Source organism: Alosa pseudoharengus, unplaced genomic scaffold (assembly GCF_046254945.1).
Source record: "Alosa pseudoharengus isolate Yale_2024_CS ecotype anadromous, Long Island Sound unplaced genomic scaffold, YU_APseudo_1.1 YU_APseudo_1.1_scf_8, whole genome shotgun sequence".
NCBI lineage: Eukaryota > Metazoa > Chordata > Actinopteri > Clupeiformes > Clupeidae > Alosa > Alosa pseudoharengus.
In genome coordinates, this window is record NW_027468870.1 from 22,877,741 (window position 1) to 22,891,876 (window position 14,136).

At 47.0% G+C, this 14,136-nt stretch overlaps 1 protein-coding gene across 8 annotated transcripts in view; it reads right to left on the bottom strand.

Annotated features, from left to right (window-relative positions):
• Positions 1-14,136, bottom strand: part of rapgef6 (Rap guanine nucleotide exchange factor (GEF) 6) — a 90,187-nt gene that overhangs the window by 20,910 nt on the left and 55,141 nt on the right. For 5 of the 8 annotated variants that reach the window (XM_076275133.1, XM_076275136.1, XM_076275131.1 and 2 more), the window contains 8 exons: positions 13,705-13,869; positions 13,238-13,345; positions 10,830-11,033; positions 10,196-10,304; positions 9,462-9,702; positions 6,702-6,859; positions 5,177-5,191; positions 2,539-2,779 (listed from right to left, as the gene is read on the bottom strand). In XM_076275133.1, the coding sequence (XP_076131248.1) occupies positions 2,539-2,779; positions 5,177-5,191; positions 6,702-6,859; positions 9,462-9,702; positions 10,196-10,304; positions 10,830-11,033; positions 13,238-13,345; positions 13,705-13,869 (1,241 nt within the window). The remainder of the gene's footprint in view (positions 1-2,538; positions 2,780-5,176; positions 5,192-6,701; positions 6,860-9,461; positions 9,703-10,195; positions 10,305-10,829; positions 11,034-13,237; positions 13,346-13,704; positions 13,870-14,136) is intronic. The other 3 variants (XM_076275132.1, XM_076275134.1, XM_076275138.1) reach the window with 1 other exon arrangement.

Here is a 14,136-nt window from a genome sequence, read left to right on the forward strand (position 1 = left end):
AAGTCAGCAAAGTCCCAAAGTCCCAGTCTACATCTGGACTGTGTTTTCTTTGAGAGACAAACTCCAGGCTTAAGCAGTCAACAAGACACACCAAGAGCAAATGTGAAAGGCTTTAAGAGCACTGCATTTAAACAGTGTCTCCATTGAGCCTGGCCACAGTAGAGGCTGGACAATGAATGCAGCACTTTCAGACTGCAGTGAGCACTCATTCTGGAGTAAATGCAGCACTTTCAGACTGCAGTGAGCACTCATTCTGGAGTAAATGCAGCACTTTCAGACTGCAGTGAGCATTCTAGAGCACTCATTCTAGAGCACTCATTCTAGAGTGACTGCAGACTGTAGGATGGAGCCCTACTGTCAGGCAGGGAAAGCCGGCTGCTCTGCTGCAGCCTGCCCTGATGACAGGAAACTTGTATATTATTGTAAAAAAATCCCAAAATAAAATGAAATAAATAAATGCACGGGATGATGCCAGCTGTAATGTAAAATCAAGCGGCGTAAATGACTGTGTTTGCGTATGCTTTTTTGCCCTTTAGATGTCTGTAAAACATTTGTACAGCCATTAGAAGCCTGATTTGTTAGTTCAGTAGTATTGGTAATGTGCACACTGTGCGTGAGTGATGAGGCTGCCGGGGGAGCAGTAAGGAAGATGTCTCCTTCTCAGAGCTCCCAGTGCTGGTGATGCATTTCCCCAGGAGACGAGACGCCATCTTTGCTGATGCTGATGCGCTCTCTCTCTCTCTCTCTCTCTCTCGTTTCTGGGAGAGAGTCCAAGAGCAGCAGTTTGGAACCCGGGTGTTAATGGAGTTGTAATAGGAGGAGGAGGACTGCCGTTTGTGGGGAAAAAACTATGGAGCGGAGCGCAGCACTGTGAACAGTAATACTTCAACACACACGCCCGAATGCCTGCAAACAAGCTGACACCGGTGACAGCAGCAGCAGCAGCAGCAACATAAAAAAAAATATTCTCCATTCTGAACGCTTTTAAAGGGGGGCTTTGAGGAGACAAAGGTGTAAATTAATGGACCGGTTCCCATGAGCAATGCACACATATAATATTTTTTAGCCAGGCTGGTGCATATAGTATTTATGAGGAGCAGGGGGATCATAAAGGGCTGTGGAACGCTGGCACTGAGGGTGGAAGGTGAGGGTCTGTAATGGAGGTCGCATCCATCACCCCTGAATATGAATATCTCATCCCTCCCCTGAGAAACATGCTACTTGTAGGGAGCCCTTAATCCCCACTATACTATTACACATAGAGGGGCACTTAAAGGCACATTATGCAGGCTTTTATGTTTCTGTCAATGTCTGGACATATATTTTCATACAGTCATTGGGATTTTTAGGTACTAATACATACCCTATATGAAGTTTGAATATAATATATAGCCTATATGAAGACACAAAGGTTAGATAAAAAAGCATCCTTCATTCCCTCCAGCCTACAATGCAGTTTTGGGATTTGGGCCTGAAATGCCTGAGATAGCATGCTAGGTAGCCTTCATCAGTTCCAACAGGGCTGTTGCTGCTGGATGTAATGGGCTGGGAGTTCACAAGTCTGTAGGCTTTTAGCTATATACCTTTTACATATAACATTTTATTTTTATTTTAGTTTTAGACATGAAAAGGGGAAAAAAACTGAGTATCTCTGCCACATCAGGACATGATGTGCCCTGAGTGAGCAGGCATTCGGGTGCGATATCCAATCTGTTCTTGTGAGACACTGACCGCATTGAAGGGCTATAAATCCCCCTGCTCTTGTCTTCCCCTCATCCTGTGTGTGGATGTGTGTGTGTGTGTGTGTATGTGTGTATGTATGTGTGTATGTGTGTGTGTGTGTGTGTGTGTGTGTGTGTGTGTGTGTGTGTGTGTGTGTTGGCTGGCAGTGGGCACTCTGCGTGCGGGTAATGGTATGTAAATGTATGCTTGGGCAGTGGCCCTGGCTGGCTCGGCTGTGGATAACGCTGGACAGCGTGTCTGCTGTGGGGCGGCACCAAGAGATGAAATATTCATGCTAACCTAGTTGGACGGAGACAGCAGAAGCGCAGGGCATGGGAGTGTGTGTGTGTGTGTGTGTGTGTGTGTGTGTGTGTGCGCACGTGTGTGTGTGTGTGTGTGTGTGTGAAGGGGGGTGTCGAAGCAGCTTGGCAGCCAACATGGAGGGAATCCTGTGAGGAGGCAATCACACCTTTTTTCTCAACTCAGATACACTTTGATGGGATGTTTATTTGTATGTGTGTGTGTGTGTGTGTGTGTGTGTGTGTGTGTGCGTATGTGTGTGTGTGTGTGTGTGTGTGTGTGTATGTTGTGCGTGCATGTGAGGGAAGTGTGTGTGTGTGTAAGTATTTGCATAAGTATGTGTTTACATGGCTCTCTTTTTATGTAGGCATATTGTGTATATTGTGTGCATGTGTGTGTGTGTGTGTGTGTGTGTGTGTGTGTAGGGTGCCATTGTTGTGTTCTTGTGTGCGACTCTGTGCGTGTGTGTTTGTTTGTGTGTGTGTGTGCGTGTTGGAGGGGCAGCTCGTGACGCACCTGCCGTTGAGCTGGATGCGGTCGGCGAGTTTGGAGAGCTGGTCAGGGAGCCGGCGCTGCTTGATGACGCCCTCCGGGCTGATGGACACCTCGCACAGGGAGTAGGTGTCCGACGCCGCCAGCAGCCCAAACTCGTTGACCACGTGCGATACCACATCCTTCGCCGTCGTATCCTTGCTGATGATGATGTAGCAGCTCTGCTGGTCCGCCTTGAACACGCGGATCACCTGGTCTGGAATGTCTGGGCGGGAAAGAAGGGGGACATAGATGGCCGTCAGTGGACAAGCAATACACTCCAATCAACCTCCAGTCCAAAAACTCAATGGCCACTCCGGCCTTCATGGGTCATGTGCTGAGGCTAGACCCAATTTGCTCCATCTGTCCAGTCCGGTGTAGAGACACTTAACACAGAGATGGCCAGAGCACCTAAAGGCCTTTCTTCTTTCTTTCTGCTCCTCCTCGCTTGATCCTCTCTCTTCTCCCTCTCTCTCTTCCCTCTCCTCCTCTTTTTTCTTTCTCTCTCTCTCTTCCCTCTCTCCTCCTCTCCTGTCATTCTGCCCGTTCTTTCTCTGAGATCCATGAACAGAAAGTTCTAGAAGAAACTCGTCTGACGCAGTGCTCTGGTCTACACTACACGGCCAGTATTATGCTCGCTATGGTGTTCATCTGAGACTACAGAGCCGACATGGAAACAGGGAGAGCAGTTGTATGCAGAGTGTGCTGTTTACTAAACGCTAAACGCTGAGAAAGGCCTAAAGCCAAGCGCATCCATCTGGACAAGCGCTGCTAAAAACATCCTACGCCGCTCACTCGAGAATACTTATCTGCTTAAATAAAGGCCGGACACACAGTGTTCTCAAAATTGTGGTTATATTATTCTGCATTTACATGTTGAGAAATATCAAATGTACAGTATCTAGAACATTCTTTTCTTTTACACAAGGACAAACTCTGGCAATCGTTATCACTGGCACAGATTGATTAATCTAAGAGTAGCTTATGTTGGTTACTCCTTGTGAGGAATGTATTGATTATTTTGTATTGATTATTTTGCTCAATCCAAATGTACCATCCTTTCTTGCTGAAGGCTATCGCAGCACTCATAGAATGCTTAATAAAATCACATACTCTGAGCAGAGCAACTCTTGGCTGAGAGAAGTGTCCGAGACTCTAAGGCGGGGATCACATTAGCCAGCGGCAAGCGGCAGGTTTCCTATTGTTCTCTATGGTTCGGCAGCGGAACGGTGGCAACGCTGGTGTAACGCTAGCGTTGAACAAGCTGAGCGTTTAACTTGGTTCAACTTTCAAAGCGCAACGCGAGCGTATTCAATTGGCAAACCGTTTGTGTTGGTTAGGAACGAGATAAAACGTATTATGGTCTGAGCGTTGCGTTACGTTTGCCGCTGCCGCTTGCCGCTGGCTGATGTGATCCTCCCCTAAGGGTGGAGATATAGACAGGCAGCAAGCACAGAGAGAGAGAGGAAGAGGAGACAGAGTGCATGCTAAACAGGGTTCCCACTCTTAAGTCAAATGTAAAATTCCATGACGTTTCCCTGACTTTCCCTGACAAAAAAACCTGAATTTTCATGATTTACTTTATAATAAATAGTACAATATACGGACCAATGATTTCAGAGCAGCCACTTAGCGTTCAAGAATCGCATACTTTTTTTTATGAATAAATGGGTATTGAATAAACAAAGTTGGGCTTTTCAAGCAAGCAGTAATGCTAATAATGGAAATAAATTAGTCTTAATGCAATTGGGCAGGTCAATTTGCTACTACAAAATTCCCTGATATTCCATGACTTTGCCCCAAAAATAATGAAATTCCCTGACTTTCCATGTAATAGACTCCAGAAATTCCATGCCCCGTGGAAACCCTGGTAAAAGCACTGGGTCATGCATGTCATGGCTCAGACACACACACACACACACACACATCAGACAGAGAAGAATGCACTTCACATGCACAGTACAGTACAGGAGTTATCAAGGACGTATGGAAGTGAAGGCAACATAAAGAAGACTTGTCTATCCATGGACATGGACCTGTCCATAGAACACATGCACATCAGCCAAACAGAGCAGAGCAGAGGAGTGTATCAGGGAGCACACACATGGATCACTGACAAATACACAGGTAGATGTGTACGTCCACTCCAGCCCACACTGGGAGCAGGTAAAGGTAAACCAGAAAAAAAGGATAAGTCGTGTCTGATGATGTATAAGATGATGTATAAGAGTCTGATGATGTATAAGATTGCTAATGATGTTTGAGACTATAATGTTTATTGTGCAACATTTAATAAGGAGAGAGGGGTGTTTGTGTGTGTGGGGGGCAGGATCATTTTGGCTGTGTATGTAATATAGCTCTAATCCGTTGAGAACTTGCACATTAAAATATCTTAATGGGAGCAAGAAAACCTGTGTGTGGTGTGTGTGTGGACATTTATCCTTGTTATCCTCTTTTTCCAGCATTACACGCTTCTGTACAGCAGAAGAGATTAGACGGAGCAATGAGGGGCGGAGGAGACAGTGACGGGAGCAGTACAGTAGCAGCAGCACAGCGGGGGGCCATGAAACAGGGCTTCATATCAGAGGAGGAACTGAGCAGAGCTGCTCCGCACAGTACTTACAGTAGAAACCCACAGCTTCAGAGGCAGAGAGAGAGGGGGAGAGAGAGAGAGAGAGAGAGAGAGAGAGAGGGAGGGATGGAGAGAGAAAAAAGGAGGATGACTAAAAGATGTGGCAGGCTCAGCACGCACCACTGCCACAGAAGCTGCATCATCGGATGCCGCTAAGAGAAGCTAAAGCTCTGCTGTAGTACACATCTGCTTGCAATCAACTTGATATACCGTCACAATACACACACACACACTCACACTCACACACACACACCTACAATATAATGAACACCAACTTTGGAACCACTCACTGATCCAGAATGTCTGGAAACACACAGTCAGACAGAGGCCAGTGACAGAGCCTGAATTAAGAGACGTGCTGCTTCAGTCACTGCTGAGAAACACTTCAAAAGTGCCGTTTGCCTGATCTGCTCTTAATGGAATTTAAACAGGGCTTAGAGGGATTAGGCATCTCTCTCTCTCATACACACACACACACACACACACACACACAGACACACACAGACACACACACACACAGCTCTGAAAGGCACTACAAGTCTTAGAATAGCAACATGGCGGACATGAAAAAGGAAGTAGAAAAACACTCCAATGATTAATCTGCTCTCGGGACAAAGTGAGGGGGCCTGGGAAGGACATGGTATTGAGTATTCATTTAATGGTGTGTGTGTGTGTGTGTGTGTGTGTGTGTGTGTGTGTGTGTGTGTGTGATGAATGGGGCAGCGGCTTGCTCCTCTGACTGCCAAATGACTTATCACTGAGGGAAATAAATCAAAAGAATACTCACTAAACGCAATGCCCCCCCCCCCCCACACACACACACACGCAAAACACCACCACTCCCTCAGGCACTATTTGTGTTGCTAGAGTCTCTGATATCGGTCTAAGAAAAGGCTGTAGTTGTTGGCGGTTTACTGCCTGTCGTATGCCCACTGGCGGCTCCTAGACGTGTAAATGGATGAACGTGCTGCGGCGAGCCTTAACTTTGCCTTCTTCAGAGCCATAGAAAGAGAGAGCTGCAACACTCTTTGATGTCGCCACCACACAATCAATAGGATCTCTTATGGGAGTGTCACACTTGTTTTCTCTACCGCTCTGGCCTACTCTAATGATGAAGGGGGGAGTGTATGGACTAATGTATGCATCCGTGTGACCACACCGCAGTTTGCAAAGGTCAGCATTACCTGACTGGGCTAGAAAACTCAGCTCTTTTTTTTTTTGCCCTTAAAGAGTCCAAGTATTTATCACGCTCGGAAAATGCATGCATGCTTGCCCGTAATGCTTGCATTTGCAAGCTCCCCAACACCAACACACACACACACACACACACACACACACAAAATCAGAGGGACAAACGAGTACCAAAACTCCAATGCATAATATCCAAATACAAAGCCAGACAGTATGCTCATTTCTAAACAGTAACAGCATCTCAAAAAGCAACTCTACGTCCTTCTAGCATCTCTAGCTCCTTCTCCACGGCCTCCAGGTAGGCCTCACCTGTGGGCTGGCTTACCTGAGGGGTTGGAGAAGTCCAGGACGCTGGTGGCGGGCTGCAGCAGGTCTGGACTGCTGGACGACAGGCTGCCGGGGATGGGCATGATGGCCAGGCTGTGGCGCGCCTGCTTGGTGCCCACGATGCTGTCGTCCTGAGACTGGCCCACACCACCATCACTGCAACACACACACACGCACACACACACATACACACACATGCCCGCCCACACACACACACACACACACACACACACGCGCACACACACACACACACAAACAAACACATTTCAAGTAGTGAGAGGGGAAATCACTTTCTAACACATAGGAATGTTACAATCCATTTTACATGGCCATGGTTTAAACACAATGCAGCAAAATTCACAAATGCACACAATGACATGTATTATGAAACCAAACCAAATTCGTATGGAATGCTACAGTCTAAACAAACAATACACAAACAAGCACACATACATAACACATACATTAACCTGAACCATCACAATTCACTTTAATCTACACACACACACACACACACACACACACATACAGTACATACACACACTTCCATTTCTGTTAGAGCCACACAGACTGGGTTAGATCACAGATAACAAGGGGCATCATTGGCTTTCACCATGCAGTCCGAAAGCCAAAAGAGACGGACACTCCCGTCGTCATGACGACTGAGAGCGCGAACACACAGGAAGAACAGAAAGTGCATGGAGCAAGCGTGACTTTCAGACGGAGTTTCCACAGGGGTTTTACGGAGGACCTGTAGCCCAGCTGGACGACAGCGTGTGTGTGTGTGTGTGTGTGTGTGTGTGTGTGTGTGTGTGTGTGTTACAGAAGGCTATATAAAACAAACTTGAATATAGCTCAGGAAAAGACATGCATGGTTCAGTGTAAACCATTGAATAGTACAGCTCTTTGTAATTTAGTTATAGTCTGGCCTTTGCCAGTGCCTGTACTGTACGTGTGCCTATGTGTGTGTGTGTGTATATGTGTGTATGTGTATGTAGCTGGGTGACTGTCTAAATTCTAGTTCCACCTCACCTAGCCACACACCCACTAGGTTTCGTCCTGACTGAAGCAGGGGGCGGGGTGGGTGGGTGAGTGGGGGGGTTACACATTCGCCCCGGCCGTGTGCTCACTGATCCGTTGGAGACTGACTGGACAGGCCCCCTAATCCCATCAGATCAAACACACGGGCCCAGCAACTTCACTAAGCCCCATCAGTTAGCCCCTTGTCAGCTAGACCCTCCTACCCAATTTCTCTTCCACTGCAGTGCTGTACTGTGTGTGTGTGTGTGCGTGTGTGTGTGTGTGTGTCAGAGAGATTACTTTCACTAAGCCCATTCATTTGGAACTTTATCACCTAGAATTCCCTAAGCCAAGATGGCCATTTCTCTACCAGTGCTCTGTGTGTGTGTGTGTGTGTGTGTGTGTGTGTGTGTGTATGTGAGAAGGTCCTAGTTTGTCCCAGGGGGTACTGAGGGGTGGATGGGTGCGGGTGGGTGGGTGGAGGTGGGTGAGTGGCGGAGGGTGCGCTGGCGTCTTACCCAAACAGTCCCCTGTGAGGGCCAGGCAGACATAGAGACACAGAGAGAGCAGGTTATAAACACCACCACCGCAGCAGCAGCCACAGACAGTCAGATAGGTTAGCAAGGCATACACACATGAAGACGCACACACTACACTCAACACAAACACAGCAAACATCGTAAGCAGACACACACACACACACACACACCTGAGAATCAAACCTCCAGAGCAAGGTTGGGCTGAGGCCGCATTACTGCAGAATTACCACATCCTCTCAACATCTTCACACGTTATTTATTTCTAGTTAAAACACATACCATATGCAGCAACAGAATGTGTGTGTATGTCTGTGTGTGTCTCTCTCGCTGTCCCTGTGTGTCTGTGTGTGTGTGTGTGTGTGTGTGTGTGTGTGTGTGTGTGTGTGAAGGAGAGAAAAAAATAAGGCAAAGAAATACTATCCTGCTGCACTGAGAAAATAATAGGCCTATTAATGCCCACACCATCCCTGCAGCACTAAACGCTCTGCTCTTACTATTAAATTAGGCAATAAATAAATAAATAAATAAATAAATGAATGAATGAATGAATGCGAGACCTGGCCACGCGCTCTATTGGCCAGATTGGCTTTAGGGAGATTGAGAGGTGGGGAGGCCCTCCACTGCTCCTGTATCTGCTGTTCTGCAGTGAGGGAGGGACAGAGGGATGGATCCCCCAGGCCTGCGGGGCCCCACCTCTCCTCCAGCTTCACCCTACGGGGCCAAGAGCCCTGATGAGGCTCTGGCACCCCCCAAATCAGACCCTAGTTATTCCCAGTCAGCACCCTTCCCTTCCCATGGGCACGGAGAGAGCACCCCACGGGCACGGAGGGAGCACCACGTTCGCCCACTGGAGAGCGCTCATCATAGCCGAGTTGCCTTTATACTGTAGTCACATACGGTACACACAAAGAGTGCGTGATTTCAGAATTTTACCCATCTTCTGCATTTGACCATCTTCTGCATCTGGCCTCGTCTAAACTAATGGCAGTGAGCCCACGGACACACACTAGGACCTAATCATATAATCCACTGAGACAGAAACGCTGCTAAGGCAGGTGCAGGAACACAGGATAACTGCTAAGAGGTCACAGTAGTGCCCTCACACGCTAGTGGAGGTTTGAATGGGGGGGAAATACACATCCAAATAAGGAGGCGCAGTGCAGGGGGCAAGTGACCACACATGGGAACCCAGGGGGTACCTGAAGGGCTTGGGCGGGAGGATGCTGAAGCGGGTCTTTTCCAGCATCTTGCGGATCTTGTTGCGGCCGCCGGACACGGTGTTGGCCTTGAGCTTCTTGTGGCTCTTGTCGGTGGGGAACTCCATGTCGCCCGGCAGGTCGGGGATGGAGAAGCGGTTGCCCTTCTTCTCCTGGATCTTGGGGATGTGCGGCCCGCCGTTCTTCTTCTCGTGCAGGATGCGGCTCATCAGCTCCTTAAAGACTGGCGTGAACACACACATATACATACACACACACGCAGACACACACACACACACATATATACATACACACACACGCAGACACACACACACACACACACACACACACATATACATACACACACACGCAGACACACACACACACACACACACACACACACACACACATATATACATACACACACACGCAGACACACACACACACACACATATACATACACACACACGCACACAGACACACACACACACACACACACATACATACACACACACAGACACACACACGCAGAGACACACACACACCCACACACACACACACACACACACACACGCAGACACGCAAACACACACACACACACACATATGCGCACACACGCACATAAACACAGAAAGGGAAAGAGAGAAAGCGAGAGTCAACACCACTCAACTCACCACTCATAACAAACATCCTCAAGTAGTACAGTTTAGTCTACGGTGCAGAGTACGCATCCTTACCGAATATGTTGGTCTTTACAGTCAGGGAAAGGTGTGTGTTATTCCTCAGGATGTCCATGGCCTTGGAATAGGAGATGTTCTCAAAGTTCTGCCCATTGATCTCCATGATCTAGAACCATAAAGAAGAGCACATCAGAGCAAGCATGATCAACCTCCATGTGTGAAAACACTCGACTATCCCCCTTCTAGAACTGTCACTGGATTCTATGCAAGTAGCTAACTAACATGTCCTTGTCACACTGTAGCTTGATTGTTTCCTTTTTTGTAAGTGGCTTTGGATGAAAGCGTCAGATAAATGACTACATGAGTTTGGTCCCAAAACGCCATATCCACCACTTTAATGAATTTTCATAATCATTTCTTTACATTTTGTTTTTCAAGTTATTTCAGTAGAACTGTAATTGGGTATTGTTATTTGATTTATCTTTACTCAATCAAAACAACAGAACTGCAATTGTATTGATATAACCTGAAATACACAATTAAACAGCCTGACTTTTGAATGTTTTTAAAAACGGAGATATAGACCAAACTCTTCAAATGTAAAACAGTACACGGTGGAGTGTCACCAGCTGTGAGAGCAGGCAGGTGGAGCGGTGACGAGGACTGCTGTCGGCGATGTCTGGAGCCTCACCTGGTCACCTCGCTTGAGGCCGGCCTCGGCCGCCTTGCTGCCCTCCTCCACGGCCTCCACGAAGATGCCGAAGCCGCGCTCGCTGCCGCCCAGCAGGGAGAAGAGCAGCGGAGATTCCCGCGAGGGCTTCTGCAGGGTCACCTGCCGCCACTTGGCTTTGGCAGCGCAGGCGATGTTCAGTAGCCGCAGGTGGCCCTTCATCTTCTACTCACACACACACACACACAGAAGAAACACAGTCACTCAGATCTCACATTAGAACGACCATAACAGTTACATTAAGTTGACATGTTGCCATTATAGTCACATAGACACAAAGAGCCGTGAGTTTCACCTATAACATGTTCCTGTATTTGATCTATATTAGGAGCAGTGAGCACTCACACAACTGGAGAAGCTTTAATCTAGCACTGACCACGACTCTAGCTTCTTCCCTGGACTTCACTTCACTCTAATCTGTGCAAGTAGTACTTATTGCTGCACCAACATATCCTAGTCTGTCCAAGTGGTACTTATTGCTGCACCAACATGTCCTAGTCAAACTGCACCTGTATTGTTCCCTTTTTTCATAAAGTCACTTTGCATAACAGCTCAGCTAAATTACTAAATGTAAATGTAGGAACATAGCGCAGTGGGCACACACACACAAGGAGCAGAGGGCAGTGGACACACACACACACACACAAGGAGCAGAGGGCAGTGGACACACACACACACACACACGAGGAGCAGAGGGCAGTGGACACACACACACACACACACACACACACACACACACACACACACACACACACACACACACACACACACACACACACACACACACACACACACACACACACACACACACACACACACACACACACAGGGGGACAGAGAGCAATGGGCAACAGGAGTAGCCCACCCAGGGAGCAGAGCAGCATCACAGATGGCATTTCATATAAAACTAGAATAACGTCGTTAACAGTTGTAATAACGGGACGTTTGAGCCCACCCTCACTCAGGACGGTCAAGGACAAGCTGGTGTTGGTGGTGACCGGTGTAATGGGTACAGCACACAATGTGGAGTCCCATAGAAATAGTGCATACGGTCAGCATTCATTTGGCTATTCTTGATATAGAAGCATCGCTGAATTAAATACAGAGTGTAACTATCCTGACACTAAACACTCAGGGCCAGATGTACGTACATTTGCGAACGTAGCGTTATCAACGTCATGGACACACCGCAGATTGCGAACGCTGTCAGACCCAAGTTTCCGTCGTATTTATCAATCGTTCAATCCTTAGTGTAAACTGTGCATTTCTCTGCCTTTCTCCGCCCATAAACGCAATTTACGAACGTCCACAACTGAATGGCAGCGGCTACATACAAGCGCCGTTGAATGAAGTTAACTGATGACAACATTAAAAAGAATCAAACGTTTAGCGATCATGAAATAATACCATACATGATAAGAAGTAAACAAGCAGGGAGATAATGAAGATCAGTAGTTCTACTCAAACTACTTGTGCACGTAGGCTATGGAAGATTGGTCAAATCTAGCAAGTAGGAAAGTTTAAGTGAATGACGTAAAAGTGAAAGTAAGACATTTGAAAGGCCAACGAAAGTTAAGGTTGCTTTTGGTAGTACAAATACTTTCACCACAAAAACTGGTGCTCTAAATAGCGATTCTGTTGTCTTTGAAAGGTTCTCTTACTGGGGCATTGAACTGCAATTTAGATTAACACCTGCTTTTACAAGGCGGAAGTATTTAGGCGCAGAATAGACGTGCGCTTTCAGGAGCAGTCTTTGTACATACCGCGGAATACATAATTAGGCGCTCTTTACTCTTCCCCTCCCATCTTTTTACGCTAAACTCCCACTTTCCCCTGGATCCTCCCATGAATGCATATGCATGACATGACAAACGCAATCTGCCACTTTCAGCTCCCGTGACAGGCAGTTTGCGCTTTTACATCATTGTGGCCTGTTTGTACATACCTCGCAATGATTTTACACCCACATTGCGAAACAAATACGCCTGAAGTGGGCGCAAAAGCGTTAGTACATCTGGCCCTCACTCTTTCTGTCCCACTATTAGATAATGACTGAACCATTAGTTATGAATGGCTTTATTAATGAATAATAATAATAATTTATAGAATTACTATCACGTAAAATGAACTGGCGCTGCTTAACGCTGATAGTGTTTTGCAGAGCCCTCTATCTGATAGCTTTAACAGGGACTGCAAGCACGCTCTACCACTGAGCCATTAAAGAGTTATCTTCACAGGCATCAACAGGAAGTCAGAAAAGAGGTCAGCGTGACACACGCGCACGCACGCACACACACACGCACGCGCACACACACACACACATGTGCGCTCTTTGAAGACTGCATGATGAGCTCCGGTCACTCACTCACCTCTTTTTCAAGATGCTTCTCAAAGTCCTCCAGGAACTGGGTCATTTCTGGGTTCCCTTCAAAGTCATTGAAATGGTTGTTCACCCACAAGAGCACTATTCTCGTGACCTGCACAGAGACCGAATAGAGTTTAACCATCAGAGGATTGCAGAAAAGCAAAAGGATTTGGGGGGGAAAAGTCTGAGACGGAGCAACAACTTTGAGATACAGATCAGACTAAATCAAATTATCACTGATTTTCTACTTCCTCTCTATGGTCGATAGTCAAACACACATCAACTGCTTTTGTTGGCTGTTGAATGCTAATACTGCTTACGGCAGTGTATTGGTATCAAGAGGTCAAATATGAAAATAACCAGAGTTTATATTAATTTTGTTTACATTTAAAGCAAAGAGCAAATAACAGTTAGTTTTAGTTAAGTATTGGTCACACACACACACACACACACACACACACACACACACACCGTGTCTCGGAGGGTGTCCATCTTGAACCATTCCAGCAGCTTTCGGCCGACCTCCATGGGGCTGGACAGGAAAGTGCGGTAGGTCAAAAGGAAGTCCTCAATGTAAGTGGGGTCCACCACCGACGGCTCCTCCACAAGGTGCATGATCAGACGCTCTGGTGTCCCCTGGGAACACACACCCGGGATCAACATGAGTCCACACACACACACACAGACAGAGACCAGTCCAGACACACAACAGCTACTCTGCACTTGGGCCTCGGTGAACAGCATGTGTTATTATGAGGGCATCTTTAGTGAGAGGCAATTTTAAGGAAACTGACAGCCATCACATGACTAGAGTTATTGTAAAGGAAACCAGAATTGTTTGACACTTACAGGATTAGAAACCAACACTCACTTCAGAACTGTATACTGTCCACAAAAGGGAGA